This window comes from Dysidea avara, chromosome 1, assembly GCF_963678975.1.
Source record: "Dysidea avara chromosome 1, odDysAvar1.4, whole genome shotgun sequence".
NCBI classification, from domain to species: Eukaryota; Metazoa; Porifera; class Demospongiae; order Dictyoceratida; family Dysideidae; genus Dysidea; species Dysidea avara.
The window spans coordinates 41179309-41202002 of NC_089272.1; the positions used below are offsets into that span (position 1 = coordinate 41179309).

Consider the following 22694-nt stretch of genomic DNA (forward strand, 5'->3'; position numbering starts at 1 on the left):
TATTAGAGTATATCAATCTTTTCAACAGATATTCAAGGAGGCCTTCATGGGGCCACATGGGGCCCCCTTCAGGCTGGAACCCAGGGCAAAATACCCCAGTTGCCCCACCCCCCTGTGGGTGGCCCTGCTCACTCACGATGGAAGGTACTAAAACAAACAGCACATGACAAGTCATGCTCAGCTTCACTCAAGTAAATAACTAAGAGTGCATTGCATCATAAGTAGCTTTATGTACAACACAAGTAATTGTAACACAACAAAATGCACAAAGCTAAGTAGTGTCACTTTGATGATCACTATGGCATCAATGGCTTTACTGTTTTAGCCAGGTAGTCATATACTTCATCAATGTTCATCACTATGGAGACAGTGACAATTTTAACCAATCACACATGCACATGTACACCACTTACAATTGCTGGGCATTTTTCCCTTCACATCATCAAGTACGGCAGTAATCAGTGTTCCAAAGTTGACTTTAATTGTTACACCTTTAACCCTGCCGCCTCTATGTAGTGCAATCACTCGAGGTTCCTCATCTTTTACCTTGACAATTGGTGCCCCTGATGAGCCCTCATCAGTATCACACCAATAACAGAGCAGATATCCTAATAATTACAATAATGAGACAACACGTTCTAAAAACTCTGGAAATAGGTACATATAATCATCATATTTAGTTTCTAGTCCATTATATCAGGGCAGAAGAGACAACTGCCTCCTCACTTTGAAGAGTGGTCTTTCACCAGAAGCTGATTTAAAAGTACAATAACTATTTTACCTCTTTAAACTCATTATCCATCTCGTTTTACCTTTACATTCAAGACACATAATAATGCATCATGCAGCTCAAGAAGTTGGCAGAACACACCATGTGATATATAAGTATATTGACAAAAAGAAGAAAGAATACATGATTTTCACACATGGATGAAATCTGTGTCGGTACAGTAAAAGGTGATATGTGACCAGGTTTGACAAAACTAGGCTTCCACACACATTCAATTCTTCAAAGTTAACCACTCATAACATGACTAGTCAGTAAGGTATTGGGTTCACACAATTCTTTCATTGCATTATGCAAATACAGGTCAAAATTTCAAAGTGATAGCTTGCTCCTACATCAAGTTACGGTCATTTAAAATCACAAATCTGGAAGCCTGGTTTCGGTCACATAATTATGATGTTCTATTGAAAGCTGAACAAAAGTTTAATACAATTGGATGAAACCTCCCTGAAAAGAATGGATATTTTATAAGTATGGACTGAAATTGCAATCACAACATTCTTCAGGTGAGTCACTTAATTTTATTTATTACTGTGTAGAAACTCTATACAAATGTGGTGACACACAGATATACTTTTGTGATTCAAATAGTGGAACTTGTAGAATCAATGAAATTATAATGCATTACATAATATTATGTGACTGGGCCTATGAAAATAGAGCATGTGGGTACATGATTTTTGCCAAGCTTTCATCAATCATAGCTACTTGTACCATACTGCTATGGCAATGCAATTATCAGCTCTTATAGTTAGAAGTTAATTGGCTTTAAGATGCAAGTTACAGAATGCAAATATTTTGTTCCAATACTGAGATATGACCTGTAGCATGAATGGTTGTAGTTTGTGCCAACATGCCCTATTTTCGCAGGCCCAGACACATAATTATGAAGGATACATAGATGTGTAAAGTATAAGTTAAATCGCCAACAAATGCAAACTATCTTGATTACTGTGATTCACTATGTTACCTACTTAGTGTATAATGTAAAAATTAATAGCTTGACATACATGTAATATAATTATACTTTTTATTGTTATATTTTCTTTTACATGACAAATATGGCAATAAAAAGATAACAACTATTGCAGTGGTTGTACTTTATAAACTTCAACCATGAAATGGTTGCAGTGGAAATTAGTGGGGACATTATACAATAATAGTTGCAGTGGTTGTAGTTGTAGTATATAGTTGTACTGGTTGTAGTAGTTGTATTTATTGGTTGTACTGATTGTAGTGGTTGTAGTAGTTGTATATACTGGTTGTAGTAGTTGTATTGGTTGCAGTGGTTGTAGTAGCTGTAGTGGTTGCAGTTGTTGTATATACAGCCTGTAGTATAGTTGTACTGGTTGTAGTATAGTTGGAAGTATTATTTAAGTATAGTTATAGCACTTCCAACTATACTACAACCAGTAACACTATATAAGGTATTGTTTGAAGTATTGTTCGATGCATGCAATGACTAGACCCAACATTTCAGTACAAAAAGGATTGTACAGCATGCACGCATGGTCCTTCTGTCAGCTCACATCACACATAACCTCAATGGCACACTGCCATATTTTTCAGTAAGAGTATATTGAGTGGTTGCAGTTGCAATGGATGAATTTTATAATAACAAAAGTTGCCCCTAGCAACCCGAATTTTACAATATTTGTAGGGGGTAAATGTCTATAGTAACATCTCCAAATTATAAAAGGATAGTATATCTACACAGCCAAGCTGTAGAAAAAGAGTGTGGTCCCCAAAAAAGGCCAGGGTAAAAAAAGATGTGAAATCCAAGGTGGCGGCCATGAAATGGCTGTGATGGTAGGTTAATGACAAAATGTTTAATTACAACAATTCAGGTGAGTTTGCATTGCCTCCTTCAAGTTTCACTAGGATTCGGCACCAAATTCACCTGAACTGTTGTAATTGAATTTTTTTGCCATTAACCTACCATCATGGCCACCACCTTGGATTTCACATCTTTTTTACCCTGGCCTTTTTGGGGGCTGCACTCTTTTTTTTTACAGCTTGGTTGTTTTGGTTTACATATCACTTCTTTTAGTATTGCAAGCCACAAACCCAACCATAAACTGGCTTTGGTATTTCCTATTAACTTGTTTTTTAAAAATCTTTTCTGCAGGAATTGTGGAACAAAAGAAGCAATTTGTGTATAGCTTTTTGTCTGATTAAAAATGAATGATAATCACATACTGTAGGTAATAAGGTGACTTCTTACTGAACTGTAGCTGAAACTCTCATTGAACTCTTTTCAGGATGACTTGTTTCTAGCTGAACTCTACATGGTGATTTGTTTCCAGCACATATTTCTACAGGGTGATTTGTTTATAGCTGATCTCTATAGGGTAACTTATATATCTAGCTGATATCTCTACAGGGTGACTTGTTTCTAGCTGATCTCTCTACAGGGTGATTTGTTTGTAGCTGATCTCTCTACAGGATGACTTGTTTCTAGCTGAACTCTATACTGGACGACTTATTGCTAACTGATCTCTCCACATCCATGGTGATTTGTTTCCAGCACAGGTGAAGATGATCTTGTATTTAGCTGATATCTTTACAGGATGGCTTGCTCCAGCTGATCTCTCTACAGGGTGATTTGTTTGCAGCTGATCTCAATACAGGTTACTTGTTTGTAGCTGATCTCTCTTCAGGGTGACTGCTCTATTAGGATGACTGCTCTATTAGAGTATCTCGATCTATCACTTGTTACACTAAGTTGGATTTAGTGTTGTAACTTTGTGGCTTTATGTCTGATTCTTCTACACCATTGAAGAACCTTTCTAAGATGATTAGTCTATCTGTACAGCGATTTTCAAAGCATTACTCCAAGCGGTTTTCTGGTAGTCGTGGCAAGTAGTGTTTTTTTTTTTTAAATAGCCAATCTCGATTGCATAATTGTTACACACTGTTGGTTTTTTCGTTGTATCTTCGTGGTTTGTAGCTCGATTTCTTTCAGATCGTAAAAGGATTGAGGTTCAATAGTTAACCTATTCACCCACCGATTTTCAGCTTCTTCCCATCAGCGGTTTAGCCTGTAGGCGTGACAACATATTGGTGTTATTTTTCGTGAATAATCACTAACAACTCCTTGACAGTTTATCGTATTCCAGCCAAACTTGATACCAAGATGCGCCTTTATCAGGGGCGGATCCAGGAGCTCGTATCAAAACATATGTATGGGATTTGTCAAATCAAGCATTTTCAGGTGGTCAACATTAAAAGTTGTCAAACACTGGGTTAAACCTTTAAAATTTAAGAATTATGCATTAAATAAATCTAATATCTGTTTGATATCCTTTTTGAAACTTCAACTTGTTAAAACAGGCTGATCATAAAATCTCATCATTCCTTGTCATTTGTTGTCCAATACAAAATACATGTATTTTACACTACATGCAAAAACATTAATTTACAACCTTTATCTCACAAAATTTCTACAGCAAACCATACAATAAAAGAAAGCCCTTGAATTTCTCTATCCAATTCCGACTGTATAAATGGGAAAATGTCGCCATAGCGACAGTTATTTACTGCTGATGATGACATAATACGTGCTCCATACATTAACCTATTGGAAAATTAAATTATCTAGCCGGGAAAATCCCAATTTACAAGTTGTTATCCTCAACCAAATTTGCTAAATTTGGTATCATTCTACGCAGCAAAGGATGCTTAATAAGACTCCGACCGTACAAATTGTTAAACAGGTTAGCGAGCAGGTTAGTTTATAGAAATATGTTTAAAAACACGTGTTTTTACGGGCATTCTGAACACGTAAATTTCGCGGTACAAGGCTCCTTTCTAGCTTCCCCTTCGTTACTACACAAAGAACTTATACATGAATCGAATCGCCTTTCATCAAGGAATCTGATAAACCAAACTTCGTGTCTGTCAACCAAAGTACGCGGAAGTCATGGCGCCTTGTTTAGAGGACGGTGTTATTTTATACGAAACGGGCGTAACTCATTCGGAAATCCGGAATATCTTACACAAGTTTTGATATGTGGCAAGGGGAGGGGCACAAACAGGCTAAGTTGTAGGTAGTTGGGGAGAGCATATTGCTGTATTTTTTTAAGCAGCAATGATCACTCTTTAGTAGCTAGGTTGATTTTTGTCTTTACGTCTTTGTAGATGGTTGTGTAGTCTTAAAAGCTGTTTAAAATGCTATGTAAGTCTTAAACACCAGCCATACGATAATTATTTTAAAGGCGCTTAGTACGTACTAAGGTGCTGGGTGACAGTTTGACAGCTGTTTTAACTTTAGTTTCAGGTGACTTTGTACTTAAATGGTGATAATATGCAGTTTTATATAAGGTCTGACAACCATGACGAGGTGTATAGTATAATTATTTCTATCAAAAGAAGTAGCTATGGCTCTTCCACTGAGGGAGGGGGGAATTTGTCCCAACTGGATGTTTATACCCCCCTTCTGTGTGCCAAATTTCAAGGCAATCGGGTATGGCATTCGGGTTTTACGGCAGGTTATTATTATATTATATTCACTGTGCAGCAATCAAAAGATTATAACGCACAGGTGTGATCATAAAAGTTACTTAAGTTATTACAAAACTCATTAGTGGTAGAGGAATTAATTACATCAGTAGGGAGTTGGTTCCATAATTTGATGGTTGATGGGAAAAAGGAAAATTTGTATGCATCAATTAAAATCATTGGTTGGTGATAGTAGCCACTCCTTAAACTTGAAAGTTTAGGGGTAAGATTATCTGTAGGCACAATCAAATATCTGTTAATTATTTTGTAAAAAGTACTTAATTTAGCTTGGGTTCTTCTTGCCTGTAATAATGGTAGATTAAGAGAAGACAACATGTTAGTAACACTTGAATATCTTGAAAAGTCATTAAAGCAAAATCTAGCAGCAGTTCTCTGGATTGATTCTATATAGCTTGTTAATATTCAACAAGGTGTGGGGATCCCAAGCAGACACAGCATATTCAATGATTGGACGAACCATAATCTTGAAAAAAAATTACATTTAATGTGAGTAGGACATTTGTGTACTAAGTTACGATACAAAAAGTTGTTTACTTGTTTGGAATCCTTTGGACATGCTCATTCCATGAAAGGTTGCTTGAAATTGTTACACCAAGGTATTTAGTATGAGCAACTTGGGCAATAGGTACAGCTTCAATGCAGTAATTAAAGACAAAGGGGTTTTTCTTATTGGTAACTCAAGAATTCACATTTGCTGGGGTTAAACTCCATCTGCCAAATGCGAGCCCATTGTGCGAGAGCATCTAGGTCTTCTTGTAATGCATGACAATCAGATTCAGATTTAATGTAGGAGTAGAGTAATACATCATCGGCATACAACTTTACTTTAGAGCGTACTCGAGAAGGTAAATCATTCAGGTTTTGTAAGTGTGCGAAAAAGGAAGAAAAAAAAGAAAAATAGATAACAAAGAAACTAAGCCAATTTGTGAAGTCGAATATCTCGGGAACGCTAAAAGTGATTTCGCTCAAAGTTAATATGTGAAATACCGAAGTTAGTGGGCATGTCCATAGCAAAATTCGTCTTGTTTCATGAAGGCAGCACAGAGCTACGGTGGTGCGAATATCTCATTTTCTTTCTTCTGTCAATCAGTATACTTACGGGTGTTGCGTGCTGGCTTCTTGGCCGCACAACACACTACCGTGTTTTGATATACGTGTATAGCCACAAGATATAACATTTTAAAGTTTGTCGTTTTTCCATACGTTGTGTATGAGAGGAGGCAACAGTTGTCTCTTCTGGTTGATCACATAAATAGTGTGTGGGAAAACAACAAATTCAATTGATTATTTGTAGGTGTGAATCTCACAATTAGCGTCTTCAAATTTTAAAATGATAGACTATATAGATCATGATATTATGACATTTTGAAATTTGTGGTTTTCCCATACCATAGATACTATACCCCCGGGATTGGAAACTACGCATACTCCCCATACAAAAATTTGCCGGATCCGCACCCCCAGTTGATTGGTGTTAACTCACAAAAACTTTCTTTAACTTCTGTAATACAACGTATATTGAGTAGCCTCGGAGTGAAGTTGAAATTCCTTTCTTTTGGTGAACCATCACTGTCAGCCTTTCTTCAACGTCAGACAGGACATTAAGGACAATTACTCCTGTGGCCCGGCTCTCAAACTTTTGCTAACTGTAGCTAAGTCTCAAATGGCTGTTTCTACAAAAGCCAATTTTGTTGTATATATATATATTTATGATTGTAAAACTCACAAGTTTGAGTATAAAAACAATGTCTTTAGATTATTAATTACTGTTTTTCATTGAATGTGTCAGTGTTGATTGAAGAACACTATCAAAATCATTTAGGGAAAAAATATCATTGATTGGTAGTTGATTCCATAGGGTAATTGATCTTGGGTAAAAACTAAATTTGTGTGCATCAACAGTAGCAGATGGTTTGATGAATTTATCCTGGTTTCCTCGTAAACATCTTGTAGAATGTACAATATAACTGGGGATAGGAAGCTCTACTAGGTGATTGACAATCTTATAGAAGATCAAGCGACGAAGCCTTGTATGGTGGTACACTATGGATTTTAACTTTAGTGAATTTAGGATATGTGATATACTACTTAATCTGCGGTAATCTGACACAATAAAACGAGCAGCATGCTACTGTGCAGGTAACTTGGTACGACGAATCAAACCAGCATAGCTAATTGTAAAAGCTTCCTTCATCTCAAAGGCGTTTTTCGGCTCAGGCTTTTGTGCTCTGCCCAGGTCTTCTTCTTTTGCTAGCTCTAGCATAGCGAATCGATGTCCTGTATAAGTCATCATTTCATTTCCTGATAGATTAGACATCAGTTAATCGAACCAGCACAGTTTGAAACTCAACTATAGCCTTGAAAACAAAAAAATCTATTTTTTTTAAAAAAGTCACTACGCGTAAGCTGAACCCAGTGTAAAATTTTAAAAGGGCTGCAGGAACCCTTAAATGCATCCCTGCATTGTCTATTTAAGATAAGCATATAACTGTAAATAAAAATAAATTGTAGAGTATCGGTTTATTGCAAAAAGAATATCAATTTTGGCAGTAGCGCACTGTTAATGTGTGCTGAGTGAGTGCGGGTAACTAGCTATACATGCATGCAGTAGATTGTGCAAGGAGAAACATGGACCTCTAGGGTTATGCAGTATCAAAATTCAAGACACACAACACTGTGGCCAAGTGTGGATGTGTGACAGACAAGTGTGTATATAAGTGTCCTTCTCATTGTTGCGTTTCTGCCATCAAATGTGGAGGGGCTCCTGCTCAGTTCTTGTCGACCAGTTTTGACAGATTCAGTTGAGCTGGTTCAGACACAAACTGGACTGACTTCTTCAGTTTTGTAACTGTGTGTAAATTATGTCTGTATAGTTGTTTTTTGTAAATTAAATTTCTTTTATACACTCCAAAATAATAGCTATAGACAATGCCATTTTCACATATCCGTAGCTTGAGAGTCTGCCTATATAGACATCACGGAGATATGCTCAAAGTTCGTCTTATTTTCTTCATTTTTTTCTTCTTATTGTGACTTCTTTTTGCACACTTAGAAATATCAAAATAACCATAACTCGAACATGCTTTAGTTGCTTTACTTCAAAATTTGGGGGGAAGTAACAACATAATAATATAGCTCATCTATAGAGTTTAGTTTTTAGGGCCCTTACTTTTCTTATGCTTTGTAAATGGCTAACCAACTAATGCTAGATGTAAGATTAAGTTATATGCAGATGATGTCTTGCTCTACACAACCATCAGGACAGTAAATGACTGCCACAAACTACAGGTTAATCTTTACTCTCTTAAGCATTGGGCCAAAAAGTGTAACATGCTATTATTAAATTCAGCAAAGTGTGAAAATTCTTCAGGGTATCCAACAAGTGTAACCTTATATTATATTCTAGGACAAGAAATTTTAAGCACAGTACATCAACTCAACATCTTGGTGTAACGATTGATGAATATCTCACATGGAATGATCATGTTAAGACTGTTACCACTAAAGCAAACAAAGTGAAACAGCACTGTCCAACTGGTATTAAAGCAAGATGTTTTAACAGTATGATTACCAGAATATGCCTCTGCCATCTGGCCTCCATTTTATATACTCAAAGGAATGGTGATGTAGTAGAAGCTGTCCAAAGATAATCAGTGAGGTTTATGTCTAATAATTACTCAGCTTAAGCTAGTGTTACAGAAATGTTATACAAACTTGATTATAAGACTTTTAAATTAGCAGAGAGAAGAAATGAATCAAAATTGATAATTATTTTGTACAAGACTGTTAATAATTTAGTAGAAATTAACACAGATGACATTCTCTGTCTCCAATCACCTATTCATAGTACAAGAGGGCACCAACTGAGATTTTTACCGCCAGAATCAACTCCTACCAAAACTCCATTTTCCCTTTAAAAGTGTCGGAATCCTTAATCAATACATCAAGTGTAGAACATTTTAAATCTTTACTATGCAATTTATAACTATAGTGTGCTTTTAACTCAATTTTGAGGTATTGCACAGTGATAAAATATATAATAAAGTTTTTGTACAAATAAGATAAAAACAAGGGAGTTATGTGCAATTTTTTTGAGATTTTTTGTCATGGCCTTCAGGGTAAACCAGTTCAAGGAACAAGTTGAAATTCAGTTTGCAAATAGATTAACCACTGTAGAAGTAGTTTAAAATGAATCAAGGAAACTGAGACCATTGAGATATGACAAACACGCCAACCATGTATAGTAGGCAAGCAATCTAGGCAACTGAGATTCTCTAATAGAACAGTCACCAAGAAGTTTAAAAACTGTGCACGAACAAATGTCCAGGGTTCTACACCTATACACTGCACCACTGTTGTTAGTTGATCATCTCACTTCCTTAGGCCACATAAACATAATTATCAGTTTCTTATCCTATAGTAGTAGCAGTGCGGGAGGGCAGATTTTATTTTTTACCAGCTAGGTAGCTGTACTAACTAGCTAAAATTGCTCAAAATGCAATTTTCTTAAACTGCTCTAGCAAGATACCAACTATAATAGGTGCTAATTAGCCTTCCTTAACCACCAGTGGTGCAAAAAATCCTAAGAAAAATGGCTATGTAACTGGGGATGAGAAACTAATAATTAAGTTTATGTGGCCCTACAAGTTCTACGTATATTTATGTAATTTCATACATTTACCAATGGAAATTCTAGATTGTTCTAGAACATGCTATGTGCATTGTATTAGTGTGCACTCTATTAGAGTACTACAAAACATTTATGAAAAGTCAAATAAAATAGGCTATACCCAACATGCAAGAATCACACAATTTAAATACTCAAATAGAGCAGCCAGCGATGGTGCGATTTGTTGTCAGGCCTACTGTTACTGGCTAAACCGCTTATGCAAACTACTTGAATTTTCTTGCATGCATTGGTGCACTATTAATGTACAAACCTTCAGTAATTTAATGGAATATTCCACTATTAATGTACAAACCTTCGGTAATTTAATGGAATATCAATGAGTTATAATGCAGAAACCAACCATATACAGACAGTGCATAGCTACCAATTGCATTTCAAATGTGTGCCCTTTTACTAATTACTAGATAGACAACACATGGAACCCATGATGTGATGCTGTAAATGGATATGTTTCACAGCTTGTGAAAAGAAATTGGACACAAAGATCTCTGAATGCATGCACATTAAATAAAATAATAGATGTCACTTAAAATAATTATTATACTTCTGCTTAGCTACTAGAAAAATCAGAGAAGATCACTACAGAAGACAAATATATACAAAAACAAAAATAATGAAATGATATCTAATCAAAAACAGCAAATCTGTGAAAAAGGGTGCAGCCTCCCAAACAGCCAGGGTGAAAAAGTTGTGAAGTCTAAGATGACAGCCAAGAAATAGCTACAGTACAATAATGTCAATGACAACAAATTTCAGTAATGGCCCGGTTCTGTGCATTATTAAAATAACATCATTTCAATGGCTGCCATCTTTGATTCTTCATAAGCAATCTTGCTGGAATTTAGTAAGTAGGGTACAGTAGGTGGACGGAAATTGCGGTACAAAAATAATTCATTGCAAGTAGGGAGCATGGCGCTATGTATGCATGAAAATTGTGTTTTATTTCTTCCTGTCAATAATACCATAGACAGTATATACTACAGCATAGGTATCTGCCAAGTAGCTGAAAGTGTTTTGAAATTGCAAAGACTGAAAAACCAGACTGATATATACCGTATATCAATTAAATTTGGCGGTGAACTAAATTTGGCGAATTGGCGATTCGTCACTAAATCGCCAAATATAAATTTCGTCAATATTATTTTCAAACTTTGGGTCAAGCAGTTGATGAAGTAGGTTTTCGACGAACCTTCTGCTGAAACTGGTAAATTAGTGTGGTTCCACGCATGCAAATGGGTGTGGCTTACTGACTAGACTAGAACTTGTACTCGATTAGTGGGCGTGGCTCCACGTAAGCTTGCAGACATGAATTCGTGCGCAGCCATTGATATAGGCGAATATGCCAGCAAATAATCCTGAAAGTGGGTGTGGCCACGAAAGAAATTGGAGCACAGATATTCTAGTACAGTAGGCGTCTATGGAAGCAGGACCCGAATCTTCTTTAAAGCGAGTCAGAACAGCATCGTACTTACGCCATTCGCCAATTTTTTCTGTGAGAGCATTTCGCCAAATTAAAATTTCGCCAACTGCATTTTTATAGCAAATCGCCAAATATTAGTTTCGCAAATATTTGTTGTCATACGGGGGTATGCAATACACTTCACTCAGCAATCTAAGACAAATGTAGAGTGAGTTCCACATGATTAACCTAAACACTCAACTGTAAAACATTAATTTGATTTAACAGGAAAAACACCATCCATCCAGTCATGCAGTAATTGAAACATACATGAAGTGCCTCTAAATTTCATGCAATATAATATTATTATTATATTTACTTGGTAAAAATGCCACAGCATTTATTATCTTAGCTCCAAAAATCACTACAGTGACTATTCAAATCCACCACTACTCAATGCTTGAAAACAATGTTAAAGCTCATAAAATTGATTGTGGTACTACTCATGCGTAAAGATGCAAAATTCAACCAAGTCATTACAATACGGTATGCTTTAATCCTGAACCTGTCTTAGTGGCCACCTGTATAGAAAGGGTAGAAAAGCCAACTTTAAATTACCTGAGAAGTTTACACGTGCACTAATCCATCTGTTTAAAGCACTACCTAGCTATTTATGGTTATGCCAAGAGATGTTGGCCTGAAGGTAGACAGGTTCCATTGTAACTTCATTTTGGGACTTTTTATCCATCAGTGTAAAACCATAAAAATTAATGGGATTTGGTGAAGAGGAGGTAATGCTATGTACTTTTCAACTAAGTCCCTATGACATTATTAATAAGTATATTGATAGTATGATTTTCTGTTAAGGTATCTCATGCAGGTACTCACCCACACTGAGACTTCCTTGGCTGGATTTCTTTAAAATGTCACCTTTAGGATGATGATGAATGGTAATTGTTTCGGCTTGAGTGACACTAGCTGGTTCAGTAATATTATCCAGGTCAAACCGACAATCATATATCGACCTTTTCTGTCCATCCAGCCCGCTAATTAGCTTGGTGTCAATCAGAGGTTTATCGTACACCTTGACAAGAGTATAGTCCAATAGGATCCCACCCTTCTGTAGTGACAATAACATACCAGTCAACACTCAGCAGTACGCATACTGTATTTGACCGGTTAATAGCCGTGGCTTGTATAATATCCGCCCCCAGATAGTAGCCGCCTTCGAATAGTAGCCGCATGGTTCTACTTGCTGAAAGTTATAGTAGCTGCGGCTATTAACCGGTCAAATACAGTAGGTACATATACCACTTTGACACCTCAGATCAAAGGAAACCACAGGATTACATATCACATATTGCCCTAAGCACAGGGAGATATCTAGATATCACCCTGTGGTTTGGGCGATATCATGATATAGCCCTGAACACAACTGCTTTTGATGCTGAAGCAGTTATAAAGCATCAGTTCCCTTTGATTATTTATATAGAGATGCTTAAAGTTTTTCATTGTGGATTTGAATCAGAGCTGCTTAAAGTTTTGCATTGTGGGTTTGAGTTAAACATGTTGGTTTAGTTAGGAACATTGATGTGAAGCAAAACGAATTGAGTGAGTCAGTATTGCATAATCCAATTACCAAGCATCACTAAATAATCATTTTTGCAATGTGGGGATTGTTTTCTACAGGGTACATTTCAACTGCATGAAAAAGTGCCTCAAACATTCACAACCTATATGTCTAAGTGTTTATTTTAGCACCTTAGGTTACTTTATTCATCCACAAAGTGGTTATTTGGTTTAAAATGGTATCACTACAACCAGTGTAACCTACAAATATTTCTTTTTTGTGCTCACAATTTGAACCCACAATCAATGTTTGCAAATCTCTGTATAAAAATGATGTGGTGAATGCAGGTTTGTCTTCCTTCACCTATTAGGTGAGCATACCAGAGTGGTATATATATTACTTATACCATAGCCACTCAGGATTTGCCTGATACATATGCCCGCGCCCTTGGGCTTGTGGCCCTCAGGCTTGGTTATATATATCAGGAAAATCCTCGTGGCCATGGTAACTATTAATTATAAATGTTGCTACACAAAACACAACATAGTAAATTTTTAAACAACATTCTTCACTTCTGTTAGTGGCAGTTCATTTTTCAAAACACAAACTATGAAGTAACTCAACATTGTTAAGACTTCAAAAACAAAATTACATCAGTTCATGCCATGCCACACAATTCCCACACACTTACTCTATCCTGTTGACCACAAGTATAAAAATCTTTTGGATTGTTTGGGATTAATTTATCACCATAGATGACAGCAGGGTTCATCTCACTGTTTTTGTACAGATATGCAAACTGGTACTCTGTGTCTGCTGAGCAAGCAGTTTCCAACTTTCCTAGCACATGATTGTTAGTTAGCAACACTGTCACCTTCCTGCCTTCCAGTGTCAGGCTAGCTACCCATCCAGTGCCCATCATCCTGTAAAGAACAACAACTACCATCTCACAGAAGCCATATACCAAAACAGTAGTTGAAACACAGTAGAAAAAGTTAACCATGAAGTGGTTTTGAACAAAGACTGTTTTTATAAGTGATTATTTCACCTATAATGACACATACACAACTATGGGATAAAAAAAACTAATAATAAATTCCACCTGCAATTGCAAAATATTTAGTTATAAACAGCTCAGCTCCCCTCAATATCAGGTTAATAACTATGATATCTCCTCGTGGTGGAGTTTAACAAGTAACAACCACTCAACAGAGGCTGTAACCACTCACTCTCCATTCCTGATACGACAGACAGCATTGGTCTTTGGATCATCTGCAGCGTATTGACTAGTACCCAAATGACCTGAATCCTTTAAGAATGTCTCTACCCTCATCACATCATCTGTTGGTACAATTGTATGTGTGATTAGATTTTACAAAACCGATCCAAATCCCACATCAGGCAAAATCAAACTAACACCTCCAGTGGATAGCTACACTATCGTATTACCAGTTTTGACACTCAGTGCTACTGCTACTCAAACTACTCGAGGCTGGTTTCAACAGATGTCCTTTCAGGGGTCGTGTGTAGAACTCGAATAGCGGTTTTAGGCCTTGTGAAGGACCTGGCTTAGCAAGAATCAGTGGTTTACTGGTGGACAGCCTGATAATGTTGGCCAGACGTTTTTCTGTGGATTTTGCTACAAATCAGCCGCTACGGAGCCAGCACAGCCCTGTAATCTCGTCTCTGGACTCCAATCGTGGTCTGCCTCCATTTTGAGGTCTAACCCTTGTCCACCCCGCCACCCTCCACCCCTTGTCCACCCCGCCACCCTCCACCCCTTGTCCACCCCGCCACCCTCCACCCCTTGTGAGCACTCGTGATACTACTTTGCTTGTCCAACTGCTCAGATTTTCTATCTTATTTGGCGGGAAACTCTATGAGCAGCTACAAGCATTCTGAAAGGTAACAGATTGATGCATCTTTAGTGTAAATTTCATATGCGTGCTTGCTATCCTTGGAGAGTTATGCTGGCTTGAATTTTTTTAAAGCTGTTTATCTCGAAACTTCCAATGTGCGATTTGGTCCAAATCCAGTCACATAATTATATTAATACCACCACAATGTTTGTCAGTATGTACAACACTTATACAGCACACTTGACAACTTTACAATCCACTGACATATTAAGTCACCAGTCAAAGCAGTGACTTGTTGCACTAGAGGTAGTGTATGGTAGATTACATACAAATTTTTACGGTATGCAATATTTTGGACAAATTATTTTCTGAGTATTATTTTTTTGTCACTTGTTTATATTATATTAAATTATTTTTCTTTCATTACTATTTTCATTCATTTCTTTTTATTTATGTTAAATAGCATCCTGATAATCACAAAATTTTGAAAGTGAGAATTTTGCAGACAGCCATGTAACCACAAAATAACTTATGTAACACAATAATATGTCCCCTTGCACATATAGGTATACAATAGTGTCACTATACCACACAAGCAGCAAAGTTTAATTAAAATGCACTTTAAAGAAACATTAGACAGTACCTGGCACTTCTGCTGTCTATTCTCTGTAACAAAATTTGAAAAGAACATTGGGCCAATAAACTTAATTCTAATCCCCATCCACATCGCCAATTGAAACATCAATAACTTTTTTACTGGTGGCTGAATGGCAGTGAATGCTATGTAAACTATTCTATTAAGCTACCTAGTTAAAAAGATATAAATATGCCCAACCACCTGCATTGCTATTTTCAGTATGTGCTTAGATAAAAAAATTAAGAAATTTCTAGATTTAATATTAAAGGTAATTGTAGGAGGTCAACAACATGTACACATGTCTTACCTGGCATAGGAGAAAAAGGGAGATAGTCTGGTTGTTGTGGAGGGTAACCTTGGTAACCTGATTGTTGTGGAGGGTAACCTTGGTAACCTGGTTGCTTTGGAGGGTAATCTTGGTAATCTGGTTGTTGTGGAAGGTGACCTTGGTAACCTGGTTGTTTTGGAGGGTAACTTTGGTAACCTGGTTGTTGTGGATGGTAACCTGCTGGCTTTGAATATCCTGGTTGTGGGCAAACTGGCTGTTGGTAATGTGGTTGATGTTGTAGATAACCTAGTTGGGGGAACCCCCCTGGGGGTGGACCCCTTTGTGATTGATCTCTTAGCAGTTTCTGTTGGATACGAGCTTGTGAGTCAGAAGGTAGCTTTTCCATTAGCTGTCTACCTAACACTACAGCAGTGTTATCATCATCAAACTCGATCAGCACTTTCACAAATGTGTCAAACTTGTCAGGAATGTCAATCTGTAAACTCTTAATGATCACCTCATCAAGTATGTACATTGCTGCATCTCTGTCTGACTTTTTGTCAATCTTTGCCTTGTGTGCAGCACCAATAAGTTTAGCCTGTTCATAAACATCATCAGTAATGACAACAACTACCAGTGATAATTATTTATGGCAGGAGCCCTCTATGCACACTGCAATGTTTAAGACTCCTTGTTATCTATCAATTGAATACATCACATGTAGAAACAAATACAACTTTAGTGATCAAAACAGTATAGATTGACCCATGTACTGAACAAAACACTAGCAGCTATTCTAAAACAGCCAAGCTCTATACACATGTATAATACTAGGGTTTAGAAGTTTCTAAAAGATAGCAGCCAAGAACTGGCTGCAGTGATGATGCCAACAACTTAAAAATGACATGCTGATGTTAATATCACTTCTTTGCTGTTGTTATGTATGAGCTGGTGGTGTCCATGTATTAGAGTACACTTGTACTAACCGTCTTCAGGGCTGGTCTCATTAACTCAATGGGTAGATCAGACAGCTTGGAGTACATCTCAGTGATGACATCAATTTCACTTTTGTACTTGCGTGGCATCCTGAAGATCCTGTGAAGATTACTGATTCTGTAAACATGTACCTACCATATCAACATTGGCCTACACCACGCATTCTCACAATGCCATTCCTACTATTCACACATGTTTATATCACACCCATTATACCATAAGGATTTTACTATGTAGTGCTGATAAGCTAGACTATCTGTCTGTTTTTCATTATGTATGCTGCTTCACTGAAGCAAGTTAAGATGTGATGATATGCTGTCATTAGGAGTTCATATTATCAACTCTTGTTGTTATAATTTGTGATATTTGACAACCTCCAGAATGTTAGAACCTAATCTCTACCACACTCACATCAAAACTCCCCATGACCATGATCACAATACCTTTAGGAGAGGGTCAGAGGGTACTAGAGTGTGAAATTGATAGGTGTGCTTATAGCACAAGGATTGTAATTGTGAACAATGGAAACTCCCATGCATTTGTTACTTTTAGGATGACACCATTGTCTAGTTTTAAATCATAACTAGACACTTGTACAGGGCTATACAGTGTATCATATAGTTGGAACATGACAGTAGGAATTCTCCTTATAATCACCTCAGATGATGTCTTTTTTTTATTTTAAAGTTTCTGCCGTTTTCAGCTACTGATCATGGCCGAATGACAAACAAACATATTAAACATGATCTACCTTGCCTAGCTAGCTAGCTAGCTACTACCTATATAACTTACCTTTTTCGTGTGGTTCCAGTCAACTAACAGTAGAGTAGCTACAGTAGCTTTATAGCATCAATTTGCTATTATTCCAGCACTGCAATATTTGCCAATAAACGATGAACGCCAAATTTTAACCGATGATTATGATTATTTACTGGAATATCGATACAGCTAGTTACATCCAGGAGGGGTAAACCCTCAGAGAGTAAACGTTAGTTACAACAAATCTAAGCTAACAATATAATTTTACTTCCTTGAACAAAGTTAGAATGGGTGCCACGCCCAAAAATTAATTTTGTGCTGCCGGTTTATGCTGCTTTAGCTATTTAGAATAACTATGTCATGGTTTACCTTACCGCGGCCGGGCTTACCTGCATACAGTGCGGACAAGAACGTGTTATTGTTACTCCGTTATCATCCACCCTCCTCCTTCTAGTCCCGCGTGACCACACCGCTTTTTTCTCTTTGTCGTATTCTCCCTACCCATGCACTGAAGGGTTCGCAACGCGAAAATTCGATGTCCTTTAATCAACTATCTAACTACTGTCATGTGTTAGACTAAGTGTATCTTGAACAAAACCAGCGTGGCAGCCAAGTTTGTCACTTTCTGATCTGGTAGAAAACAATACAAATGTCTTAAAATTACGTCATTTTTCGTTGCAGCAGTTCGTAGGGTTCTTTGTATGCCACGATATTCACTCTCAACATTGTTCAAGTAGTCTATCATCAACTCAAAGTATCGCGAGTGGTTTGATTTTATTGGCCAGTTTCTGGTGGCAGCACGATCTGTGCAGCCCTTTGGCGACAAACAAAAATGTTTCTACTTCTGAAGCACATGACACTAGCAGCAACTGCGCCGTGGATCAGCAATGACCAGCACTAGGTAAAGTACCTGCATGCGGAGTATGGTTATAATTAAAGCTTGTTAGCAATCTGCCTGAGCCATCTATATGCGGAAATTCGGCCAAAATGACGCGATTTTTGCGAAAAAAACAAAAAAAAACCCAGAATGATCGATAAATTAGAATAACAGTCTCCAACAGCAAGGATAGGAAGCTTATAAACCAACGTTGAAACCGGGTCACTACTGCTGACCCGGATGACCCACTGACCCGCATAGCAATCCGGGTCAAACCCGGATTTGACCCGGATGTGACCCGGATTAATTAAAGCCGAAACACGGCTAGTCTCGAGCGAGCGAAAGAGTCTATATTTTGAGCGTTCGATTTGTGTTGAGTAAATATTGCAACTTCAGCCTAGCTGTAGGTTGAAGACCAAAAAAAAAAAAAAAAATGGTCTTCACCTACTGACAATAGCTACCCCTCACCATAGATACCCTCAATTTCGTGCTACATACTACACTTACTAACAAATGAGCGTGGCTGAGCGTATGTTGGTATTGCGATAAGTGGGCGTGGCTCACGAAAAAGCTACGCGATAGCGTTTATGTGATCCAATCCGGGTCAGACCCGGATAAATTGTAAACCGGGTCAGACCCGGATGACCCGGAGAAAATGTGACCCGGATGACCCGACCCGGTTTCAACGCTGTTATAAACACCTAACAATATGGTTATCTCGCCCAGTAAACGCACAGAGTAATCCAATGCATGAAATAGGCACTCACGTGATCGAAATTCAAACACGTGATCGAAATTAAAATTGCAGAAATAGCTATGAAATCGCTTTCATTAAAAGGAACCTTGAAGTGCATTTCTTTTGTAAATATTGTTCACTCAGGTGTGTTCTGTACCAGTGCAGGTGTGTCTTATACTGTGATGGCATCATAGGGAGAATCTTAAACTACTGGGCGAATCGAGATGCTGAACCTAATGCATATGAACTTCAAACCACCGATATTTTGAGTTGATGATAGACTACTTGAACAATGTTGAGAGTCAATATTGTGGCATACGATGAACCCTACGAACCGCTGTAATAAAAAATCGCATGATTTTAAGACATTTGTATCGTTTTCTAACAGAAGAAAGTGACAACCTTGACTGCTACGCTGGTGTTATTCCAGTTACACTTAGCCTAACACATGACAATAATTAGGTAGATGATTGGAGGATATCGTTTTTTTGCATTGCGGACCCTACCAATGACAAAGAGAAAAAAGCGGTCTGGCCACCCAAGACTATCCTTGTTTACCTGTCAATTCTATCACTACTAGTGGAAGCATTAAGCTATTATTATTTGATTTTCACACAGTGTACAACTGGAATAAAAGTCCTATACAAAACCAAGTACAGTGACTATAAAGTTACATTTAAATAACGTCTAATTACACTGTTAAAATTTAGGTGCTACCATAACACCTATAATTTTCTAAAAATCAAGGGGGGTGTTGTTGCAACACCCTTGAAAATAATAACCACCTTAAGAGGTTTATAGTCACACCCATTGGGTGTTACTATTTTGTAAATTTCCTTAATTGTTCATTGGAACACCCCAAACAGAGGTCTTTCACCTCATGATAGGGTGTAATGTTGTGACTGTAATTGCATACAATTACTAACACTCTTAGAAGTGTGGAAAAAACAATTGAATGCAATTAATTTATGGGCCAAATGATTTATTGGCCCCCATGACAACTGCACCTGTCCTGAACTATCATGCAAGATAAACACCTGCAGTTTAAAGTGGACATAATAGTTACAACAGTGTCAGATTTTACAAAACTGTTACAATTTGCACATCAGGCAAAATCAAATGTCACGGTAGCCACACTACCATAGTAGTGCATGGTTTTGAGCTCAAACTACTTGAGGCTGGTTTTAATGGTGCAGGTGGTGTCAAAAGCTCAATGGAAATTTCTGGCCTTGGTAAGGTTGATTGTCTTGGGTTGACAAGAATTGGTGGATTACCTATTTTAATATTCTGTGTTGATTTTGCTGCATATATTCTGGGTACTAAGGAGCCAGCACAGCTCTGTAACGTCATGCATGTCTGGATTTCAATCATGGTCTATATTTTTCTCATTCCTCTACATCCCACCTTCCACCCTTTGTGAGGAGCCGTGATACTACCTCTGCTAAAATAAAAAGTGTATTTGTGTGTACATGATATGCTCTAAATGTGTTAGCGTGCACTCCTGTGGTGTATATGATGTGTAGGAGATGATAGTTCACATTTGCCTTATTAAATAGCAAATGTGAACTATCATCTCCTACACATTATATACCCCACTCAAGTACATTTTATGCATATCACATTTAGAGCTGACCACATATGCACAAATATGCATTTTATTGTAGTGAGCTAGCTTGCTCATTAAATTCATCACATTTTCTTTCTTATTTGGCAGGAACTCTACAATTACCTGAAAGGTAATAAATTGATGCATTTCTGGTGTAAATTTCATATGCGTGCCTTGGCAAGTTATAATAGTTTTAAATCTAAACCATTTATCTCAAAACTTCTAATATGTGATTTGGATTCTATTTTCCAAACAATAGTTGTATAAATGTTTTTCCATTGTGCTAAAAGAAACTTATTTACTATGCATGAAGTGCTGCACTTCTGCATGTAGGCAGCATTGATAGTACATTTCATTGATGAGGTGTAATGGGAACACCCTTTGCACCTACAAGGCCACAAGTAAAAGTTTCTCTGGTAGTTACGTTATAAGTACAAATTGCAACTTACGTACAAAGTGTAGAAAGACAAGCAAGTAAGTGTATTTGTAATCCTGTTGAATTACTGTATTTCACAGGTCATAATATGTGTTTCCAGAATAAACCATTAATGAAAATGTAGGGATAAGAGGAGCTCCACCCCCCACGAAAGTGTCGGAAATTAAAATGAAGGCAGTGTACCCCACCATACACCCTGAATTTACACCTCTTGTAGCACCTTTGCATTCTGGTGTTATATTTCTTGCAGCACCGTAGCACTCTTCTTTCACACCCTCCAAGTGTCACTACAGCACCTTTTCTAACACCTGAAGGGAGTTGTTTTTAAACATGCAACTGGACACCCCTAAAGGTGCTTTGATTACACCTGAATTTTAACAGTGTAGGTGAACTGATGACAACAAAACAGTCTTTTGTATTGTCTTCACTAGATTTGTTCCGGCAGTCCACTAGATTTCTCACTATCAAGCATGCACACTAGTATGCTATGCCCCGAGTATTGGACTTTAGGGTACACGTCTAGTAGGTTGCCCAGAGTATTCGACTTTAGGGAATGCGTCTAGTAGGTTGCCCCGAGGATTCAACTTTAGGGAACACGTCTAGTAGGTTGCCCCGAGCATTCAACTTTAGGGGACGCGAAAAGTAGTTCTAGTGTTAGGGTTAGGGTCGGGTTCAGCTTTAGTCTCTTCTTCACCTTCAATATCTTTATATAGAAGTTACTCCACTCGGAGATATATAAGGTAGAAACTAAGGGAGTTGGGTAGCTGGGAGTCACGTAGCACAATGGGTAGGACTCTGGGCTCAAGCACTGGAGGTCCCGGGTTCGATTCCCACTCAAGGAATTTTGTGTTTTTCCCGAGGTTTTTCCTTTTTTTTGTTTGAGGACCTTTTTTGTGAATAGTGTAATTTTGCATTCTGCATAGTAACACTGTCAACATTTCAGTACACACATGAAACTGATCAAATTGCAATGTGCATACAGACTGAGAGTCTCCTAATATGAGCTACAATTTACATTACTGGTGCCTTTAATAGCTGTCAAATTCAGTGCAAGGATTGTAGTTATACACTTGACTGCATTATTAGAGTATTTAAGCGACTGCTCTATTAGAGTATTTAATCTGGATAACCCGCCCACGTACAATAATCATGGAGCGAAAAAACCACCTTGCAACAAAGTCATCAAGCTTCCTGGCCTATGTTTAATAAAGACAGATTTTATTAGCCACAAGTAGCGCACACCAAAAAACTTAACTCTGAGCGTGATCTTGTATGGCTTCTCGAGCGTAATGGAGAAACGGCCCGGTTTGGGCTGTTTCCATTCGAAAACGAAATCAAAAATAGGTCATGGACACGCACAATGATCCATTCAGCAAGCCTAACTACTTTTTATCCCAGGATTCTCCTTGTAAACTTCGCTATGCCTGTGAAAGAATAATAATATTATGAATAATAAGAAGAATAATAATAATAACTAGATGAATTAAAAATTGGAAATTTTAAAATGGGAATAGGGATCGCTGAAAAAAGCCACAAAACAAGAAGGGATCGCT

The 22694-nt window shown here is 37.5% G+C and overlaps 2 protein-coding genes across 2 annotated transcripts in view; one reads left to right on the forward strand and one right to left on the reverse strand.

Annotated features, from left to right (window-relative positions):
- Positions 1 to 22694, forward strand: part of LOC136246729 (leishmanolysin-like peptidase) — a 204942-nt gene that overhangs the window by 56484 nt on the left and 125764 nt on the right. The gene's annotated exons all lie outside the window — the stretch shown is intronic.
- On the reverse strand, positions 183 to 17803 carry LOC136250286 (uncharacterized). The gene is made up of 8 exons (XM_066042473.1): positions 17520 to 17803; positions 16718 to 16826; positions 15771 to 16329; positions 14197 to 14308; positions 13659 to 13890; positions 12286 to 12517; positions 414 to 608; positions 183 to 358 (listed from the first exon to the last, which is right to left on the reverse strand). Exons 2-8 carry the CDS (start codon positions 16814 to 16816, stop codon positions 297 to 299), a joined length of 1491 nt encoding a protein of 496 aa, XP_065898545.1. The 5' UTR covers positions 16817 to 16826; positions 17520 to 17803; the 3' UTR covers positions 183 to 296.

Coding starts and splice junctions, on each gene's coding strand:
- LOC136250286 (XM_066042473.1), bottom strand. CDS start 16,816: ATGCCACGCAAGTACAAAAGTGAAATTGATGTCATCACTGAGATGTAC. Junction 12,518..13,658: donor CTTGTGGTCAACAGGATAGA/GTAAGTGTGTGG, acceptor TTGTCACTACAG/AAGGGTGGGATCCTATTGGA. Junction 609..12,285: donor CCAAGGAAGTCTCAGTGTGG/GTGAGTACCTGC, acceptor TGTAATTATTAG/GATATCTGCTCTGTTATTGG.